The sequence below is a fragment of the Procambarus clarkii genome, chromosome 64 (assembly GCF_040958095.1).
Source record: "Procambarus clarkii isolate CNS0578487 chromosome 64, FALCON_Pclarkii_2.0, whole genome shotgun sequence".
NCBI classification, from domain to species: domain Eukaryota; kingdom Metazoa; phylum Arthropoda; class Malacostraca; order Decapoda; family Cambaridae; genus Procambarus; species Procambarus clarkii.
The window spans coordinates 21,495,527-21,519,043 of record NC_091213.1 but is presented as its reverse complement, the minus strand read 5'-3'; the positions used below and the strand labels follow the sequence as shown (position 1 = coordinate 21,519,043).

Here is a 23,517-nt window from a genome sequence, read left to right as displayed (position 1 = left end):
TGAAGACTCCCAGAAGCAAATCAGAGATCAGCCCAAGCTTCATCTTGAGGCAAAGCTCAATGCCTTAAGCCATATTGATGCTCTGTCCACAGAGCATTCTCTCTCTCAAATCATAATAGTACACTAATGGTTCCCTACACCACCCCTCAGGTGCAGCTGCAGCAGGCTTGGGTGACATGATGACTATGGGGTGCACAATAAACTAACACTCACAGAATGAGTATGGGCTGCACAATAAGCTACCTCTCACAAGATTAGTAATAAAGAAACATTAATTTTTTGGGTAGGGTGACTGAAACTCATCCTGGGGTAAAAATGTTTATTTAAATTTATTATAGTTAAATGAATTTAGTAAATTATTCCATATATTGTATTATAAGTGAATTGACACTAAACTATAAATGATACTAATAAGGTTTTAAAAATGAAAAACAGTAAAAATCCTTCATGTAAGATATGGAAGTTGAAAAGTAAATTAACTGTAAACTAAATTATAAACTGTAGACATAATATAAAGTATTATAAGTAAAATACCTATAAACTACCAAATAATAAGGTGTAAGGAACCATTTCTATTGTTTGTCCTTTTTTACCTGTTTCCTCAGGTATTTTAAAATTCCCATTCCGTTGTTACTACACTGTTTTCCTGGTGTAGTTCCCTGTGGTTCAAATTTTACTACTTGTACTTCTTGCTGTTTCTGAATGATTGCTAATGGTAGCCCTTGTTGCACCTGCGGAACTTTTTGTAAATGTTCCACCTGCGGAACTTTTTGTACTTGTTGAATTTCTTGCACCTGCGGTACTTTTTGGACTTTATGCACCTGCTGCACTTGTAGCTCGTCAGGATTTTTTTCCAAGGCATTATCGCTATCACCTTCTGATCCTAATGTAAGTTTATCTGCATCAAGCTTCCTTGTGCGTGCTGGAAAAAAAATAAAAATAAAAAATAAAAAATTTTGAATGGAAGATCCTGTGTAACAAATTTAATCAGTTACTATGATCGAGCCGCAGAAATTTTACAGGAAGATATGGTTGGGTTGACTGCATCTATCTGGACCTAAAAGAGGCATTCAACAGAATTCCACATAAGAGTTTGTTCTGGAAACTGGAACATATTGGAGGGGTGACAGGTAAGCTTCTAACATGGATTAAAAAATTTCAAACTGACAGAAAAATGAGGGCAGTAATCAGAGGCAATGTATTGGACTGGAGAAATGTCACGAGTGGAGTACCACAGGGTTTAGTTCTGGCATTCATGGATAAATAATAAATAAATTGTTCATGATTTTTTTAGACAAAAGCTAGAATATGCAGCAGTTGTATGGTGCCCATATCTTAAGAAGTACATGTACAAACTTGAAATGATACAAAGACGTCATGGGTGTCATAGGGGCCCCAGCACACTGGTTTGCTAAAGGGCCCTTAATGCTGTCGAGACCTTATGGGCCCTTGGACCCATTACGTTAAGACATAGTGCTGTATTGGGCCACACACTTTTTGCCATATACATCAATGACAGAGATGATTGAATTGAAATTATATATATATATATATATATATATATATATATATATATGTCGTACCTAGTAGCCAGAACTCACTTCTCAGCCTACTATTCAAGGCCCGATTTGCCTAATAAGCCAAGTTTTCCTGAATTAATATATTTACTATAATTTTTTTCTTATGAAATGATAAAGCAACCCTTTTCTCTATGTATGAGGTCAATTTTTTTTATTGGAGTTAAAATTAACGTAGATATATGACCGAACCTAACCAACCCTACCTAACCTAACCTAACCTATATTTATAGGTAAGGTTAGGTTAGGTAGCCAAAAAAAGCTAGGTTAGGTTAGGTTAGGTAGGTTAGGTAGACGAAAAAACATTAATTCATGAAAACTTGGCTTATTAGGCAAATCGGGTCTTGAATAGTAGGCTGAGAAGTGCGTTCTGGCTATTAGGTACGACATATATATATATATATATATATATATATATATATATATATATATATATATATATATATATATATATATATATATATCTTTGATATCCCCAGAGTCAAAGTTATTCTGTGTAAATACACTATGCAAATAAAGGGACCTTGTCTATGGAACTCACTCGCTAACAAATTTAAAAACTGTCCAACTTCTGCCATTTTAAAAAATAAAACCAAAAAGTACCTAAATTTTTTCTTGATAGTTTCCTAACTAGTGTATTAAACTCGCACTGTATCTTATGAAATCCAATGCCAGAATATATGTGCCTAAACCATACAACTTTTCCATTGTAATCATTGCTATCACCTTATATCATGATTGTTATATTGAATGCATATCTTACTATATTATACCTTGAAATATTCCTCAAATTATGCTACAATTTATATGTTGATAACCCTCAAATTTTACTTTAATGTACATAGTAATCTTTGTGATACTTTCTTACAATGTACCAGCCAATTTTTTTCCATTTAAGCTTTAAATTGCCTATTTAAAATTATCTGTTAGATTAAGGACCTGCCCAAAACACTATGTGTGCTAGTGGCTTTACAAGAATGTAAAAACATCAATGCTATGTACTCTCATAATCCCAGTGTGCTAACTTGTATATAAATAAATAAACAAATAGTATGTAAGTACTGTACAGCATTATTCATGTTGATTCTATACCTTATCAAGCAAGTTCAGCATAAGAAGAATACAAATGAATACAACAGATGTAGACAAACTTCAATACCTGATTTTCAATCCTTCGTAGAACCCGGCTTGCTGTATTTCGTTCTAAAGCCTTCTAGCCTTTAAGTAGAAAACGGGCTTCCTCTTCTTTCTTCATTAATTCTCTACTGTTTCGGAAGTCACACTGGCAGAACTTGCAAACATTGCTTCGGACATGCACACATTGTTTTGCAGTTTGTGCATCTCCTCAAGAATTTTCCCTGAAGACCTGAAGGAAATAGTTTCTAATAAAATACTTATATTCAAATGACCTATGCTGCAAAAATTATAAGTTAAATTGTTGTTAAAATGTACTACAGTAATTAAATATATTATTTAAATTATGAAATAATCTACATTAACACTAGTGAGAGCAATGTTAAAAATTTTAGGACTGCATCTGGAAATAACTTTAATTTTGGATGTGATTAACCATGCTGTAACTCGTATAACAAAACTGAGAGGAGTTGAATCCAACAGCCTGATTGACCAGGCTGTTAATTTCAAGCGAATACTATATTATTGGAAGAAAAACAAATTATATATATATATATATTATATATATATATATTATATATATATATATAATATATATATATATATATATATATATATATATATATAATCAATATTGTAACTTTTTTTGTGTAATGACGTTTTCAATAAAGTTAGATAAATATACACACATACCAAAAGAATAAGGGTGGTAGGAGAAGAAAATATGAAAGTGTTCAGTGAGGATCCACAAGGTCTTCTCTGAGTACTCTTTATTTTCTTCTCCGAGGCTATGGGTCCCTACACTTGCACCAGAGGTGGTACCCCTCATATATATATATATATATATATATATATATATATATATATATATATATATATATATATATATATATATATATATATATATATATGTATATGACAGTGTCAGATTCACCACCACCATCAAACACCACCAGCACCATACACCACCAGCATCATACACCAACAGCACCATACACCACCAGCATCATACACCACCAGCATCATACACCACCAGCATCATACACCATCAGCATCATACATCACCAGCATCATACACCATCAGCATAATACACCACCAGCATCATACACCATACACCACCAGCACCATACACCACCAGCACCATACACCACCAGCATCATACACCACCAGCACCATACACCACCAGCATCATACACCACCAGCACCATACACCACCAGCATCATACACCATCAGCATCATACACCATCAGCATCATACACCATCAGCATCATACACCATCAGCATCATACTCCACCAGAATCATACACCACCAGCATCATACACCACCAGCACCATACACCAGCATCATACACCATCAGCATCATACACCATCAGCATCATACACCATCAGCATCATACACCATCAGCATCATACTCCACCAGCACCATACACCACCAGCACCATACACCACCACCATGTCAAATGGACAGTGTTAACAAAATTATTCCCACATACTCCGTCACTATGTGATGGAGTACACATAGAACAGGGGACTGTAACAAATGTTCTAGCATAAAACTTTGTACAGTTTAGTAATTCCTTACCATTTGATGTACTAGGTAGATCCATGTTTGGTGAAGTTTATAGCTGGAGCTGGAAGATCCTGTCGAGATGACTTCTTCAAAGAGAATAGCTTCAACACATTGTGTCTTGAGTCTTCCAGTACTTGGCCTACAGTTACCAGATCTGATTTACAGAAACTAGTGAACTATGGAGATAAGATTGTTAATAATATACTTTTTTTTGAGATTCATATGACTTGCAGCTTAAAAACCAACCTTATTTTAAAATAGTACACTAAAGTACATAGCAAATTGCGAAATTCGTAGTTTTTTAACTACTTTAAAGCTAAATTCTCAAGCTTTGAAAATAAGCACAATTTGCTATTTTAAGCGGAATCTGGCAACTCTGATTTAGCATGTAAACATTGACTTGCATTCACAATGTAGTTATTTATTTTTCAACAATTTAAAACGAGTTATGAAAATACACACATTGGTACATTATTGCAAAGGCACTATACTATATATATATATATATATATATATATATATAAATTGTTGCAAGTCGAGCAACAAATATTTTACATTGAACAACAAATGAGATTGGAAAAGCAGTATTGCCAAAATAGACCCCAGACACACCCTGTGGGTAGTAATGGACCCCCATACCGACCCTATGAGGGGTAGTGGACCCCATAATAACACTATGGGCGATAGTGGACACTATACAAACACTATGGGCGGTAGTTGACTTCATAGAGACCCTGTGGGCGGTAAGGGACCCCCTATCGACCCTGTGGGCGGCAGTGGACCCCCTATCGATCCTGTGGGCGGCAGTGGACCCCCTACCGACCCTGTGGGCGGCAGTGGACCCCTACCGAACGTGTGGGCGGCAGTGGACCCCCTACCGACCCTGTGGGCGGCAGTGGACCCCCTATCGATCCTGTGGGCGGTAGTGGACCCCCCCCATATCGACCCTGTGGGCGGCAGTGGACCCCCTATCGATCCTGTGGGCGGCAGTGGACCCCCTACCGACCCAGTGGGTGGCAGTGGACCCCCTGCCGACCCTGTGGGCGGTAGTGGACCCCTACCGACCCTGTGGACGGTAGTTGACTTCATAGCGACCCTGTGGGCGGTAGTGGACCCCATACCGACCCTGTGGGTGGCGGTGGACCCCATACCGACTCTGTGGGCGGCAGTGAACCCTATATACTAATCCTGTGGGCGATACTGTACCCTATAGTCATCCTGTGGGGGCAATGGATGCCATACATATCCAGTGGGTGTTATTGTACCCCATACTTATTCTGTGGGTGGTTGGAGCGCCATACCCATCCTGTGGGTTATAGTGGACCCCATACTCATCCTGTGGGTGGTATTGGACCCCATACCTATCCTGTGGGTGGTTGTGAGCCCATACCCATCCTGTCGGTGGTAGTGGACGCAATACACATCCAGTGGATGGTATTGGATCCCATACCCTTCCTGTGGGTGGAAGTGATCCCCATACCATTCCTGTGGGTGGATGTGACCCCCATACTCATCCTGCGGGTGTTATTGGACCCCTTACCCACCTAACAGGTGGTAGTGGACCCTATACTAATCCTATAGTTTCCAATAATCCACACCATACCATCCTGTTTGCAGTAGTTTACCCTATATACATTCCAACATAACATCGTTTTCTGTTAGCGTTCCTACAAAACATTCTTTAAAGATTTCTAAAGCACAAACTATGGTATATAATATTGATTGGTGAAGCACTTATTCTATGTAATAATTTATTGTGCTTATTATAATTTACTAAGAACAACTAATATTTCTCAAAACAAAACTACGAGCCTTCAATAGGATGTAGCTGATCTGTAATATTATAAGAGCATGGACAATAGTAGGTGAATTTCACAACCCATGTGGGACCTGAAAACTACAATTTTCGTTATAATTGAACCAATCACGACTATTCAGCTATCTACGTTGATGGACGAGTACTGTGAGACGTAAATTGGTACGTGAGGAAGAGTTTGAGCCTTGGTAAAAAAGTTAACTGGGAATATATCACATATGTACTAAATCACATTCCACATATTGACTTTAAGCACTAGTCATATATGTACTGTCTTGTGTGAGAACGGGTTGCTCTTTGTGCCGGGCAGCGAGCTGTGGCGAGGCTCCTCTTGATGATGTCGTTGACTTCTTCATGTCTTGCACTCTTACCCTTTGATTTACGACATACCAGACCATGACGACCATATTGGTCGTCCATCGCAGTTCCGCAGATGCACCTGTGTTCAGTGAGGATGGAGGCGGCAAGGCGAAGAGCAACTCCAATGCGGAGAGTGTCATGACTGAGGCGAGTTCCCAGGGCTGTATTGGGCACAGCAAATAAAAAATCCCAGGCGTGGGGTGCTGTTACCTCTAGGAGGCAGGCTTTGTTTTCAGCATCAGCATTGTCAATCATTGCTGTGACAGTCTTTTCCATTATGGGACTATCCCAGTGGGCCTGCTTGTGGTCTTTTGGGATTTGTGGTCGGGGTTGAGTGTGCACAGTGGTGTCCCATTGTCTGGCTGCTTCGATGAACGTTTGATCATGAGTTCCCGCTGTCTCTCTCATACGCTCTGGTAGGATCTGCCCTACCAATTCGTTGGCTGCTGTACATGAGGATAAGAATGCTGAAAGTGCTACCTCAGTTGCCTTTCGTATGCCTATCCCCCCAAATCTCACTGGTAGTGTTGCTTGGTCCCACTGACTGTCATCTAAATCTAAGTTGAGCGCCTTCCTGAATATTGACCTGAGGAGCTCATCATATTGATTTAGAAGTGGGTTGCCAAAAGTGGGTGCACTCCTTAAGAAATATGTTAGCCTGGGCGAGGTAAGGCACTTTGTGAGAAGGTAGAGGTCATCATGGGAGTCCAAGTTCCCTATTCTCGCTTCCATCCTCTTTAGGTCGTTAAACTTTTCGTCAAGGACTGCAGCAATGGCATTGTGGCCCAGAGGTGCTCCAAGTAGTGTGCTGTCGGTGGGTTTAATGACTGAGGCATCTGGTAAAACTGATTTCACTGTTCTAATAATTACCTCACTGGTTGGAATAATTTCACACTTGGAGGGGTTAAGAACGAGACCCATGGTCTTCCCCCGTGTCTTCACCAGCTGCAGGTCTTCCAGCAGGGAATCTTGTGTGCCTGCCAGAGTGCCATCATCCAGGAACCAGATGTTGAGCTCACTGGACAGTCTGGTTGTAATTTCTCGAACCGCTATGCAAAAGAGGAAGGGTGCAAGTGGGTCTCCCTGATGAATTCCATCTGCTGAGGTGACTTCATGTTTGCCAAACAGGAGGGTTGAGTCTTTGCTGAAGCTTGCTGACACAAACGGGAGAGTGCTTGGGTAATGTTCCTGGACTGCAGTGAAGATTGCTTCCCTTTTGACCGAGTTGAAGGCTTTTTTAAAATCTAATTTTACTACTGCCTGGTCTTCAGTAAGAGAGCTAATGTATGCTCGTGCAGCATGAGCCGCTGCTTCACAGCCTTGGAGGACTCCAAACCCCAGCTGGTTGGGTTGCAGCATGTTGGCTGCTTCCATTCGGATACTCCTGACAGCAGCCCTTGCAACTAGGCGGCAAAGAATATTATCAACGGCAATGGGTCTGATCCCTTCCCCCTTCTTTTTCAGGGCATATAGGGATGCACCAAAGAAGATTGGTTTGATTTCATCAGGGATTAACCCGGCAAGGCAGTTGTTGACAAACGTTGTGATTTCTGTCAGGAGCGCTTCTGCCGCTGGGCAAAGAACAGGGTTCACCATTTCCTTCACATGTGGAGGTCTTACCCCTGTGTAGCCTCCTAAGGAGCCCGGGGGAAATGAAACGATAGCTTTATAAACCTCTGACTCCCGGAGGATGAGAGGTTCCTGGTTAGGGGGGACCCTGACCTGCAGTGCAGGTCCACCTACGGCTCTGAGGGGGGTGTTTTTCTCTCAGTGCTTGGGCTGTGGTTTCATCCCTGGGCAAAATTTTGTCCTCACTTGTGATCAACCTGAGTGCCCCGACTGTGCCCCTCTTCAATTTTCTTGCTGACTTGGGTACCTAATTTTCTGTTGTCGCTGATTGTGAGTTAAAACTAACGAAGATATATGACCGTACCTAACCAACCCTATCTAACCCTTCTTAACCTAACCTAAACTAACACAACTAAGGGGCCTCCATTCGGGTACAGTAAAGTTGTTGTTCAGTGTCAACCATTATTTTTGACTAGTTGTATATGAAAAGGGCTGCAATTGTTCTAAGTTTCAGTACTGTAGCCTAAATAGTAAGGGAGATTTTTAATTTTATAATTTTTTTCAACGAAATTTACACATATTCAAGTGTAAGTTTACAACCACACCTTTCAGATATAATCATTCTATGACACTTTTCTGACACATTAACATATAATAAAAGATCTCTTGCAAGGGATTTTCCAAAACGTCATTAGTTTTCCTAATACAAATAGTCTAAGTTCCCCCCCAAAATTATGCAAATATATCATGTTTATTGCTATTATAAAGTCAATAAATAAACTCAGGATAAAACGCTTCCTTACGATTTTAGAGACATAAAATTTACATATAATGTGTAAGTTTCATGTAAATTGAATAAAAAAATGAAAGAGATATTCATTTTCAAGTAACATAAACATTCAAGTGAGTAAAAAATAAAGTCTAAGGTGTTGCCCTCTGTGGCTGTAGTTGACATCAACCAATTTTCTTCCAAAATAGGCACCCTTACAGATAGGCGTACGTGCAGTCAGGTGTATAAGTTTCATGCAAATCGCCCTGTAAACAAAAGAGAGAGATAAAAAAAAAAAAAAAGGTAAAATTTTTTTTTTTACTTTTTTTTTGCCTTTTTTTAACTAATTTTTTTTTTAATAAAACTAATAATAATTTGTTTTTATTACATGCTATTGTGATAGCTGAGAGTCATAGACATGATTTCAGTTGACATTTTTGTTGGATAATCGTTTTTGACTATTTTGGAAAATTTTTGACACATAATTCAATATTTTTTTTTCTCCCTTCCTATTTATGCTACGATGCTGAGACTTGGACCAAATGAAACCCTTTTCATATACAACTTGTCAAAAAAGTTTGATTGAAATTGAACGAGTTTTCATTTATTGCATATTTTGGAATAACGCCCCATAAGACAATAGTTTATGGTGTTAATATAAAATAACAATAATAATTCAAATAAACTATTTGGAAAAAAAATATTGAAAATAAAGAAAATCACTCGGCCTATTAGGAAAATCGGGCCTTAGCCAGAATGGACTTCTTGGCCTACTATGCAAGGCCCGATTTGCCTAATAGGTCGAGTGATTTTCTTTATTTTTCATTATTTGTTTTTAATTGGTTTATCTAATTTATTATTACTATATTTTACCAGGAACGTAAATTATTGACTTAGTTATATTAGTTTAGGCTGGGTTAATATTGGTTAGGTTAGGTTAGGTAGGGTAGGATAGGTTCGGTCATATATCTACGTTAGTTTTAACTAAAATTAAAAAAAAATTATCTCATACCTATTGAAATGGATAGCTTTATCATTTCATAAAAACAAAATTAGAAAAATATATAAACTCTGAAAAATTTGGCTTATTAGGCAAATCGGATCATGCATGGTAGGCCTAGAACTGCATTCTGGCTACTAGGTACAACATATATATATATATATATATATATATATATATATATATATATATATATATATATATATATATATATATATATATATATATATATATATATATATGTCGTACCTAGTAGCCAGAACGCACTTCTCAGCCTACTATGTAAGGCCCGATTTGCCTAATATGCCAAGTTTTCCTGAAATAATATATTTTCTCAAATTTTTTTCTTACGAAATGATAAAGCTACCCATTTCATTGTGTATGAGGTCAATTTTTTTTTATTTGAGTTAAAATTAACGTAGATATATGACCGAACCTAACCAACCCTACCTAACCTAACCTAACCTCTCTTTATAGGTTAGGTTAGGTAGCCGAAAAAGTTAAGTTAGGTTAGGTTAGGTAGGTTAGGTAGTCGAAAAACAATTAATTCATGAAAACTTGGCTTTTTAGGCAAATCGGGCCTTGCATAGTAGGCTGAGAAGTGCGTTCTGGCTACTAGGTACGACATATATATATATATATATATATATATATATATATATATATATATATATATATATATATATATATATATATATATATATATATGTTTGTGTGTGTGTGTGTGTGTGTGTGTGTGTGTGTGTGTGTGTGTGTGTGTGTGTGTGTGTGTATGTGTGTGTAATTACCTAAGTGTTGTTACAGGATGAGAGCTACGCTCGTGGTGTCCCGTCTTCACAGCACTCTTTGTCATATAACGCTTTGAAACTACTAACGGTCTTAGCCTCCACCACCTTCTCACCTAACTTGTTCCAACCGTCTACCACTGTGTTTGCAAAAGTGAATTTTCTTATATTTCTTCTGCATCTGTGTTTAGCTAGTTTAAATCTATGACCTCTTGTTCTTAAAGTTCCAGGTCTCAGGAAATCTTCCCTATCGATTTTATCAATTCCTTTTACTATTTTGTATGTTGTGATCATATCACCTCTTTTTCTTCTGTCTTCTAGTTTTGGCTTATTTAATGCCTCTAACCGCTCCTCGTAGCTCTTGCCCTTCAGTTCTGGGAGCCACTTAGTAGCGTATCTTTGCACCTTTTCCAGTTTGTTGATGTGCTTCTTAAGATATGGGCACCACACAACCGCTGCATATTCTAGCTTTGGCCTAACAAAAGTCGTGAACAATTTCTTTAGTATATTGCCATCCATGTATTTAAAAGCAATTCTGAAGTTAGAAAGCGTGGCATAGGCTCCTCGCACAATATTCTTTATGTGGTCCTCAGGTGATAGTTTTCTATCTAGAACCACCCCTAGATCTCTTTCTTTATCATAATTCTTTAATGATTTCTCACATAATATATAGGTTGTGTGAGGTCTATGTTCTCCTATTCCACATTCCATAAAATGACATTTATTAACATTAAATTCCATTTGCCAAGTGGTGCTTCATATACTTATTTTGTCCAGGTCATCTTGAAGGGCATGACAATCATCTAAGTTTCTTATCCTTCCTATTATCTTAGCATCATCTGCAAACATGTTCATATAATTCTGTATACCAACTGGTAGATCATTTATGTAGACAATAAACATCACTGGTGCAAGAACTGAACCCTGTGGTACTCCACTTGTGACATTTCTCCAGTCCGAAACATTGCCTCTGATCACTGCCCTCATTTTTCTATCAGTCAGAAAATTTTTCATCCATGTTAGAAGCTTACCTGTCACCCCTCCAATATTTTCCAGTTACCAGAACAACCTCTTATGTGGAACTTTGTCGAAAGCCTTTTTTAGGTCCAGATAGATGCAGGCAACCCAACCATCTCTTTCCTGAAATATCTCTGTTGCTCGATCATAGAAACTGAGTAAATTCGATACACAGGATCTTTCAGATCGAAAACCATACTGTCTGTCTGATATATAATTTCTCTCCAGGTGTTCTACCTATTTAGTTTTAATGATTTTTTCCAATATTTTGACTATTACACTTGTCAATGATACAGGTCTATAATTAAGGGGGTCATCCCTGCTTTCACTTTTGTAGATTGGAACTATGTTAGCCTTTCTCCACACATCAACTACAACTCCTGTAAACAGGGATGCCTGAAAAATCAGTTGAAGTGGAATGCTGAGCTCAGGTGCACATTCTCTCAGAACCCATGGTGAAACTCCATCTGGACCAACTGTTTTGTTCTTATTTAGCTCCTTGAACATTTTTTCCACTTCGTCTCTAGACATCTCTGTGTGCTCTATGTTGTTCTCTGGAATTCTTATTGTGTCTGGTTCCCTGAAGATTTCATTTTGTACAAACACACTTTGGAACTTTTCGTTTAATGTTTCACACATTCCCTTATCATTTTCCGTGAATCTATTTCAAATTTTCAACGTCTGAATATTATCCTTTACCTGCAATTTGTTGTTTATGAACTTATAGAATGGACCTGGTTCTGTTTTACATTTATCTGCAATCCGTTTTTCAAACTTTCTTTCTGCCTCTCTCCTCACTGCCGTGTAGTTGTTTCTCGCATCTTTGTATCGCTGGTATGTTTGGGGGTTTGGCCTCTTCCTGTATTGATTCCATTTTTGTGTCTTTTGGTCTCTGGCCCTCTCGCAACTTGTGTTGAACCAATCCTGTTTCCTAGTTCTGCGTCTCTGTTTTGGTATATTTTTTTTTTGTGCCTTTATCATATATTTCACAAAACTTGACATACATCTCATTCACTTCCTTGCCTAGCAACAAGTCTGTCCAATTATACTCACAATTTTTTTTTCTAAGGTTGCCATAATGTCCTCTCCTAAAGTCAGGTTTTTCAATTGCATCAACCTTCTTATTTTCTTCCAGATTATAATGCACTGCATACTTTATTCCTAAAAAGACATGGTCACTTTTACCCAAGGGAGGAAGGTACTGAATGTCAAATATTTCTTCCTCCTTCCTGGTAAATATCAAATCTAGTATGGAGGGAACGTCCCCTTCCCTCATCGTCGTAGCTTGTTTAACATGTTGATACAAGAATGTTTCCAGGATGAGGTCTACAAATTTACAGGTCCAAAAATCTTCTGTTTTAGCTTCACATGCTTCCCAGTCTATGGATTTCAAGTTAAAGTCGCCGACTATCAACAGTCGTGATCTATCGTTTTCCGCTCTCGCTATGATCTCTCTCATTATTGTTTTAAGACCTTCTCGTTTACTATGTAGCTCCTCCTTTGACCATGTGCTGCTTGGTGGTGGACTATATGCATTTAAGATCTTTAGTTTATCATCCTCATGGCAGATCTCTAGTGCTATTATGTCAACTTCTTATGGATTGGCAGTCATTATTTCGTTCACCTTTAGGTGTTCTTTCACCAGCACAGCAACGCCACCGCCTTTCTTAATTTTTCTGTCCTGTTTCCAAATTGAGTAGCCCCTTGGGAATATGACCTCATTTAAAATAACATCTTCAAGTTTTGTCTCCGTGAGTGCAACAATGTCTGGTGTCTGCAGCTGTATTACATCACTTAACTCCAGTATCTTCCATCTTACTCCGTGTGTGTGTGTACTCACCTAGTTGTGTCTGCAGGATCAAGCATTGACTCCTGGATCCCGCCTAGATTTACACACACACACTATTTGTGTGTGTGTGTGTGTGTGTACTCACCTAATTGTGCTTGCGGGGGTTGAGCTTTGGCTCTTTGGTCCCGCCTCTCAACCGTCAATCAACTGGTGTACAGATTCCTGAGCCTATTGGGCTCTATCATATCTACATTTGAAGCAGTGTATGGAGTCAGCCTCCACCACATCACTTCCTAGTGCATTCCATTTACTAACTACTCTGACATTGAAAAAGTTCTTTCTAATGTCTCTGTGGCTCATTTGGGTACTCAGCTTCCACCTGTGTCCCCTTGTTCGCGACCCTCCAGTGTTGAATAGTTCATCCTTGTTTACCCGGTCGATTCCCCTGAGGATTTTGTAGGTTGTGATCATTCCCGCCTTACTCTTCTGCCTTCCAGTGTCGTAAGGTGCATTTCCCGCTGCCTTTCCTCATAACTCATGCCTCTTAGTTCTGGGACTAGTCTAGTAGCATACCTTTTGACTTTTTCCAGCTTCGTCTTGTGCTTGACAAGGTACGGGTTCCATGCTGGGGTCGCATACTCCAGGATTGGTCTTACATATGTGGTGTACAAGATTCTGAATGATTCCTTACACAGGTTCCTGAACGCCGTTCTGATGTTAGCTAGCCTCGCATATGCCGCAGACGTTATTCTCTTTATGTGAGCTTCAGGAGACAGGTTTGGTGTGATATCAACTCCTAGATCTTTCTCTCTGTTTGTTTCATTAAGTACTTCATCTCCTATTCTGTATCCTGTGTCTAGCCTCCTGTTTCCACTGCCTAGTTTCATTACTTTGCATTTACTCGGGTTGAACTTCAACAGCCATTTGTTGGACCATTCACTCAGTCTATCTAGGTCATCTTGTAGCCTCCTACTATCGTCCTCTGTTTCAATCCTCCTCATAATTTTTGCATCGTCGGCAAACATTGAGAGGAACGAATCTATACCCTCTGGGAGATCATTTACATATACCAGAAACAGTATAGGTCCAAGGAGTAACCCCTGCGGGACTCCACTTGTACCGTCTCGCCAATCTGAGACCTCACCCCTCACACAGACTCGTTGTCTCCTGTTGCATAGGTACTCCTCTATCCGCCGGAGTACCTTCCCTTTCACTCCAGCCTGCATCTCCAACTTTCGCACTAGCCTCTTGTGTGGCACTGTATCAAAGGCTTTCTGACAATCCAAAAATATGCAGTCTGCCCACCCTTCTCTTTCTTGCCTTATTTTTGTTGCCTGGTCGTAGAATTCAAGTAACCCTGCGAGGCAGGACCTGCCATCCCTGAACCTATGTTGATGCTGTGTTACAAAGTTCCTTCGCTCCAGATGCTCCACTAGTTTTTTTCGCACAATCTTCTGCATCAGCTTGCATGGTATGCAGGTTAGGGACACTGGCCTGTAGTTCAGTGTCTCCTGTCTATCCCCTTTCTTGTATATCGGGACTACGTTAGCTGCTTTCCAAATATCTGGCAGTTCCCCTGTTGCCAGTGATTTGTTATACACTATGGAGAGTGGTAGGCACAGTTCTCTTGCTCCTTCCTTTAGAACCCAAGGGGAGATTCCATCTGGGCCTATAGCCTTTGTCACATCCAACTCTAGTAAACACTTCCTTACTTCCCCGCTGGTAATCTCAAAGTCTTCCAGTGGTTCCTGGTTAGCTATTCCCTCTCTTATCTCTGGGATTTCTCCTTGCTCTAAGGTGAAGACCTCCTGGAATTTCTTATTCAACTCCTCACAAACTTCCTTGTCATTTGTAGTGAATCCTTCCGCCCCTATCCTTAATTTCATAACCTGTTCCTTTACTGTTGTTTTTCTCCTGATGTGGCTATGCAACAATTTAGGCTGAGTCTTTGCCTTGCTTGCGATGTCATTTTCGTATTGTCTTTCTGCCTCTCTTCTCATCCTGACATATTCATTCCTGGCATTCTGGTATCTTTCTCTGCTCTCCAGTGTCCTGTTATTCTTATAATTTCTCCATGCCCTTTTACTTTGCTGCTTAGCTAGCCTACATCTCTGATTAAACCATGGGTTTCTCATTGTCATTTCTCTGTTTTCCTTTTGGACTGGGACAAACTTGTTTGCTGCGTCCTTGCACTTCTGCGTGATGTAATCCATCATATCTTGGGCCGTCTTTCACCTGAGCTCAGTTTCCCATGCTATATCTGTTAGGAATTTTCTTTTCCCCTCATAGTTTCCCTTTCGGTATGCTAACCTTTTGGTTTCGGTATCCCTTCTCGAGTTCAATAAGTTCAATAGAGAGTGTGTGTGTGTGTGTGTGTGTGTGTGTGTGTGTGTGTGTGTGTGTGTGTGTGTGTGTGTGTGTGTGTGTGTGTGTGTGTGTAATTACCTAAGTGTAATTACCTAAGTGTAGTTACAGGATGAGAGCTACGCTCGTGGTGTCCCGTCTTCCCAGCACTCTTTGTCATATAACGCTTTGAAACTACTGACGGTCTTGGCCTCCACCACCTTCTCCCCTAACTTGTTCCAACCGTCTACCACTCTGTTTGCGAAAGAGAATTTTCTTATATTTCTTCGGCATCTGTGTTTAGCTAGTTTATATCTATGACCTCTTGTTCTTAAAGTTCCAGGTCTCAGGAAATCTTCCCTATCGATTTTATCAATTCCTGTTACTATTTTGTTTGTAGTGATCATATCACTTCTTTTTCTTCTGTCGTCTAGTTTTGGCATATTTAATGCCTCTAACCTCTCCTCGTAGTTCTTGCCCTTCAGTTCTCGGAGCCACTTAGTAGCATGTCTTTGCACCTTTTCCAGTTTGTTGATGTGCTTCTTAAGATATGGGCACCACACAACTGCTGCATATTCTAGCTTTGGCCTAACAAAAGTCGCGCGTGTGTGTGTGTGTGTGTGTGTGTGTGTGTGTGTGTGTGTGTGTGTGTGTGTGTGTGTGTGTGTGTGTGTGTGTGTGTGTGTGTGTGTGTGTGTGTGTGTGTATTTTCAAGGTGAAGAAAAAGAAGTGAATAACTGTGGAATGTATTACACTTATTATAAAATTGCACAACGACTCGAACCTACATGGTTCAATTCCTCCAGTGATAAGAAAATACAAATTGCGTTAGATTTATACCATTACTGGGTCAGGTGAAAAACCAACTAGAATAAAGGAAAAGCAAGGGGTAAATAGGAGACGAAGCACATACAATGATTAATCGGATGTAATAGACCTATTATGTTGAGCAGTGTCTTCTATGCTAGCATCGTTATGTTCCGGTCTTGTTCTTACTCTCATTGTGGGTAGAGTAAATAGTTCCGAAATTTGGGGTATTCATAGTAGGTTGTTCTATTTTTGTGGATTGCTTCAAGAATTTGTAATCTTCTTACATCTTGGGTTTTGTTTATCATACAAGTGTTTTTATTCAGCATTTCTCTTGTTAAGGTTGTGTCATGGGCTTGTCTCGTGTGATTTCTAGCGGCACCGGATTGAAGATGACAGGTCAAACGCCTCGTCAGCTTGGTCGACGTCATACCTATGTACTTAGATTGAAGGTTACATCCTTCGTGGGAGCAAGTGTACATGTATACGCTTGACTGCTGTAAAGGGTTCTCCATCGGATTTGGACTGTTTTTTGATAAGGAGGTCGGTAGTCTTCTTTGTTTTATAGAATATGATCAGGTCTATGTTCTGATTAGGAGTAGTGCTTTTTACTCCTTTACGGATTATTTCTTTCATTATTTTTATTTTTTCTGTTCACTGTGCATAGAAGATTTGTAATATAATTTTATTGGAGGTGTTGCGGTTTCTGTTCTAGTTTCAGGATTGTAGCATCGGTCCAGGTGTCTCCTTATAGCAGTGTTTATTTCCGTGTTGCTATATCCGTTGTTCACCAGTACCTGAGTTATTCTTTTAAACTCTCTTCTCACGTTGAATCATTCGTAGCAGTGGGTAAGCGCTCGACGAATATAAGCATTGAGAACACTAGTTGTATATCTTTGGGGGCACTCACTTCTACCGCTCAGGCATAACCCTATGTTGATAGGATAGACTGTTATTTTCACTATTTTCATGTGTAAATCGGAGTACTGACTCTCTCTCTAGATATGTATATATATATACATATCAATGCATATATATGTGTGTAAATCACGAAAATTAATACGTTATGAAAAATGTAATAGTGTCAGACCACGGAGGAAAAATTTAAACAGGAATTTCCTTAAGTACTTTCGTATACTAATACATCTTCAGAAGGAATGATTTACATGTCAAGTATTGGACATATATATAGGCAAGAGAGAGAGAGGTGAAGTGAAGTGAGGTAAAATGAAAAATGAATGGGAATTAGGTGGATATAAATACGAGCCGCATAAGAACTGCAGAAGGCCTATTGGTCCTTATCAATAAATAGTATAGGCCCATACCATAAATAGGAAGGCCTATTTAGCCCATAGGCTAAATAATCCATGGTTAACAAAGGAGATACTTAAATCTATTCATAAAAAAACATGACCTTGAGAAGAAGTATAGGTTAGGAATTATCTCCAAAGAATTTTCAAAGAATTACTCATCAGTGTTATCTAAATAATTAGGAGAGCCAAAATTAAATACTACGAAAATAAATTTACCCAAATAAAGGGTAGCATTAAGAAAACACGGAACACTATTTCACATATATATTGATATCAAAAAAGATTTTAAATAAAAAAACAATACTCCTGTCCAATAATGATGGTTTGCTTTCAGCCTCAGATACTGCTATTGAATTCAAGAGATCCTTCTCATCCATTGGGTCATCTCTTGTTAATGATATTCAATCCTTTCGTACTAATGTTCAAGACTACCTTACAGGTAACTATCCACAGTCTCTGTATCTAACGCCTGTTAATTCCACTGATGTTAATGAGATAATCCTTTCCCTTAAAACTAAGTCTAGTGCCCTTGCGGAGATACCAACTCTAATTTACAAAAAAGCCTCCAGATTTTTAGCTCCTGCCATTGCATTGCTCTACAATAAGTCACCTGAACTCCAAATCTTTCTAGATATTCTAAAAAAAAATCGAGAGTAACCCCACTCCCTACATGTGGTGATCTCACTGATGTCAACAAATTCAGACCTATATCAATTCTGCCAAACTTGTCCAAAATATTTGAAAATGTAATTTACAAACAGCTTTACTCTTATCTAGCCAAACACAATATACTTAGCTTTTGCCAATATGCCTTCAGACCCAAAAAAAGGCACTAACGATGCACTTATTACTATGATTAACTTGATACATGCAGCTCTTGATAAAAATGTTAATTTAATTTAAGAAGTTATATGTAATTTTAATTTAATTTAAGATGTAATTTAAGAAGAAGGTTTTGGTGGTTGACAGTGTCAAAAGCCTTATGTAATTCCACAAATAATCCAACAGGGAACTCATATTTATCAAGAGCTAAATGTATCAAGTTAATCATTCTAATAAGTGCATGGTTAGTGCTTTTATTGCGTCTGAAACCATATTGACAAGAGCTAAGTATATTGTGCTTGTCTAGATAAGAGTAAAGCTGTTTGTAGATTAGCTTTTCAAACGCTTTTAGCCTCGAATTTTAATCGTAAGAAACCTTTAACTCCAGATCGGCCTTTTTAGCCTCGAATTTTTCCCATAAGAAAACTTTAACAAACTTCTCTGATCTCTGAAATTATTTTTCTCGTAAGAATTCCTTAAGTCAAAATCGGAAATTAATAAGGAAACCCGAAGTGCTAAACGGGATTTATCAAAATTATAAGGAAACCGGACAGCTTAAATGGGAGTAGCAAAATTGTTTAGGAAACCTGACAGTCTAAACGGAATTTAAGAAAAAATCCTCTTTAGACTGTTATCCCTACTTCTAGATGTAGTACTAGAAGTACTAGAAGGCTAGTTACTACTAGAAGGCTTTGACTACTAGAAGGATTCAAACCCAGACAGCCAGGAGCAATATGCACCATGGCGTACCTGGTTCCTTAACCACTTGACCACCGTGACTGTACAAAAGTCATTGGTAGCCGAGGCTATATCCCCAACGACCCGACAGCACTTGGTGGTAAGCTGGGGCATAGATATTTCATCGAATCTCCTTACTTGTTCAGTCACGTTGGTCGAGTGGTTAAGGAACCAGATATGCCATGGTGAATATTGCTACTGGCTGTCTGGGTTCGAATCCTTCTGGGGTGTGGAGTTTTTACTTTCATTTTGGCTTGGGGGACCATTCAAGCTTGTTCGCATTTGTGTTGCTCACGTGGTCCCACAAAGTGAGGTGATTCCATGAAATATCTATGCCCAAGCTTACCATCTTGGGCATAGATACTAAGCTTGCTCGTGCAGGGACTATAAAATGTCTTTGAAGAGTGTAAAAGAAATGAGCGGACTAGTTGAGTTTGAATGTTTCACATGTAGTCAAGTGAATCTGAGGATACATACTTGCTAGCACAGTTTAAACTATCACTTTCGTGGTCAGCATCGTGGGTGGAGAAGGGGTACCCATCGTGCATGCTGCCTTCCAACCCATCTCCTGCGTCGCCCGTGTACCTGGTCATGGCAACACGTTAATCATTTCTCCTTATATAGCACGCCGTCTCAGCACTAGCATAATACACTGACAAAAACTGATGCGTCTTTGTCGAAATAATCCTCGTTACATTTTACATTTAGGGCTTAATATTTTTCTATCATACACCTAATGGTGTATGATAGAAAAATGCATATGATTAAACTTGACTCGAGAGCAAGTGACTGCTTATTTTAAAAGATGTCTTATGGAAAAAACTATATTTTATCAGAGTTAAATGAAAATTTATGGTAATCTTACCTTCCGACGCTGATGCGATAATTTGTGTCAGGAGACCCTATATTGAAGCGTCCGTACTTTGCCCATCGTTGTTCTCCCTTATAATCCCTGAGGTCAATCCTCATTTCCTGAAGAGTGACAGAAGTGAGCTCGTGGAGAAGGTCGAGACCCAGCCAGAACTCGCCCTCTAGATGACCAAATCCAAGCTGATACTCGACCCATGTACGGTAGAAATCTTCCCGTTCAGTAAGGTTGCGGCGTCTCTGAAATACGGTCCAGCCGCCGCCATCGACAGTTTGGTCACAGTAAACGGTGACGGAGACATCCGGGTGTTTGAGGAACGGGTACACCTGCCGAATGCCGGCCCCGTTGTCGCCGGCGGTCAGAAGGTCTCGGCAGTGTCGCGGACGTTTCCTGTTGGTCGTGTTGTCTTCTATTGCTGTCCTCACAGCTGACATCGTCTCCTGCAAGAGGCACTTAATGAGAAAGCGAGGTAAAACTAATATCATATTGCCAAAAAATACTATTGAAATTAAAATAACAAAAAGAAAAATAATTCAGCAAATTAGTTGCTGGACCAGTGGAAATAATGGTAAACTTGCTAAGTACTCTAAAAGGGGGACTTTGCCAGCGATAAAGACTTCCAATGCAATGTCTCAGGGCTCCCATCCATGAATACGATAATTGGAAGCTGGGTGGATCTTCGATGTTTGATTGAAAAAGTAGGACATTCAATCTAATAGGCTACGATTACAGCCTAATTTTGGCGGTAGTGAACACCGATCCATTAAGATTAGAGTTGTCAGTAGTCCATTTATAGCAAGTCGGTCTGCATCGATATACATGTATAGCTATGACCAAAATGCATGTTCTATGCACTGAAGTGTCCTTACATTGGATAGAAGGGCTTTCAGGGATATGGAGTATTTTGTTGGTGAGGTTTGTCTTTGTCACTGCCCAGTAAACACAAAACTTTTTCTGGCGTTTTCGTTTGGTATCATAAAGGTGACACTGTAACTTTTTATATAAGGTCATCGTTTAAACGTATAAAATACATATAAAGTGCGTGTGTGTGTACTTACCTAGTTGTGCTTGCAGGGGTTGAGCTCTGGCTCTTGTGTGTGAGTGTGTGTGTGGAAAGTACTGATAAGTATAAGCATTACTAAAGTGTTTGTATTTGATGTGTTTGAGTGTGGTTGGGGTGTTTATGTGTGTGTTGTGTGTGTGTTTAGTATATGTGTGAGTGTTTGGAATGTTTTTGTTTGGTTGCCATATTTGAGTTTTTGGTATGTGTGTTTGTCTGTGTTTATATGTGTTTGGTGTGTTTGTGTATGTGTTTATGTTTTTGTTTGTTTGCCATATTTGTGTGTTCGGTATGTGTGTTTGTCTGTGTTTATATGTGTTTGGAATGTTTGTGTGTGTGTGTTTTTTATGTTTGTGTGTGTGTTTGGTATGTTAGTATGTGTTGTGTATGTTTGTTTTGTTTGTTTCAGTGATTGTCTGTTTGTGTGTGTGCAGCATACTGGTTGTGTTTGTATGTTTGTTGTGTGTGTGTGTGTGTGTGTGTGTTTGTGTTTGTTTGGAATATGTGTGTGTGTGTGTTTGGTGTGTGTGTGTTTGGTGTGTGTGTGTGTGTGTGTGTGTGTGTGTGTGTGTGTGTGTGTGTGTGTGTGTGTGTGTGTGTGTGTGTGTGTGTGTGTGTGTGTTTGTGTGTGTGTGTGTGTTTGGTGTGTGTGTGTGTTTGGTGTGTGCGTGTGTTTGGTGTGTGTGTGTGTTTGGTGTGTACTCACCTAGTTGTGCTTGCGGGGGTTGAGCTCTGGCTCTTTGGTCCCGCCTCTCAACCGTCAATCAACAGGTGTACAGGTTCCTGAGCCTACTGAGCTCTATCATATCTACATTTAAAACTGTGTATGGAGTCAGCCTCCGCCACATCTCTGCCTAATGCATTCCACCTGTTAACTATTCTGACACTGAAAAAGTTCTTTCTAACGTCCCTGTGGCTCATTTGGTACTCAGTTTCCACCTGTGTCCCCTTGTTTGTGTACCGCCAGTGTTGAATAATTTATCCTTATAGACCCTGTCAATTCCCCTGAGGATTTTGTAGGTAGGGATCATGTCTCCTGTTACGGACCCGAGTCCATCGTCGGAGCACGGAGCAGTGACGACAACGCTATCTGTGAGTCCGCTCCCGAAACCCCCTCCAAATGGACGACGCCATCTAGTGAGGACGGGATATACCGGCCACAGGTGCTGGATTCCCGTCTTAATCAGCTCGTAACATAGCCGCTGCTGACCTCTGGTGAGGTGGCGCTTAGACAGCAACGCCATCTATGGAGCAAATAGGTGGACGTTTGTGTCTAAGCCTGTAAGTGAGGTTCCCTAGAGCGTCCCCAGTACTAATGACGTGTCTGATTGCAGAGTCGACCTGGGACTACTGTATTGGACGATGGATCAGTCTACCCAAGGCAGCCAAGGTCTCTTCACAAGTCTGCTGAAGAAGCTGTGAGTCACCCCCGGACGAACTCTGTTGAGAGTATTAGCCTGCCAGTGACGTGGCAGTGTCGGGAATCACCTTATCCGGGGCTGGCTGGTGGAAGAGACTAGCCACTGTGGTGCTTAATGAGGAGAGTGATCAGCGGGATCACACGAGGCTCCTGCCTAGGGCTCGCAACCCTAGTATCGGTCGTGGAGTGACCTACACAGCGGAGCTGATCGGTATCTCTTGAGATCTTGAGGTTATCTTGAGATGATTTCGGGGCTTTTTAGTGTCCCCGCGGCCCGATCCTCTACCAGGCCTCCACCCCCAGGAAGCAGCCGGTAACAGCTGACTAACACCCAGGTACCTATTTTACTGCTAGGTAACAGGGACATTGGGTGAAAGAAACTCTGCCCATTGTTTCTCGCCGGCGCCTGGGATCGAACCCAGGACCACAGGATCATAAGTCCAGCGTGCTGTCCGCTCGGCCGACCGGCCCGGTACCTGCCAGCTACGGGCTGGATTGTGGTTGAAGGCCTCCACGACGAAACACCCAGTGGGACTGTGATTTGGCTGGCCTATGGCCAGGGTAGATTCGCCAAGAGAATCATAGAGGATTCATCGTGGGCCACGGAAGAAGGAACCAGGGCTATCCAGCGTGAGCACCGTGGAGCATCCTGTGTCTTCAGAGGAAGACAAGCTTGTACATAATCGTGTAGTAATAACCCCCGTGTGCAACTGTTATATATTTATTTATGGTGGTGGTGAATATATATATATATAT

The 23,517-nt window shown here is 40.0% G+C and overlaps 1 protein-coding gene across 1 annotated transcript; it reads right to left on the bottom strand.

Annotated features, from left to right (window-relative positions):
• Positions 1-305: 305 nt before the first annotated feature.
• On the bottom strand, positions 306-20,716 carry LOC123753304 (ficolin-1-like). Its single transcript, XM_069309238.1, has 5 exons — positions 20,279-20,716; positions 19,891-19,998; positions 4,298-4,439; positions 2,737-2,943; positions 306-922 (listed from the first exon to the last, which is right to left on the bottom strand). The coding sequence occupies exons 1-4, from the start codon at positions 20,713-20,715 to the stop codon at positions 2,923-2,925; spliced, it is 708 nt and encodes a 235-aa protein (XP_069165339.1). The 5' UTR covers position 20,716; the 3' UTR covers positions 306-922; positions 2,737-2,922.
• Between the last annotated feature and the right edge of the window lie 2,801 nt (positions 20,717-23,517).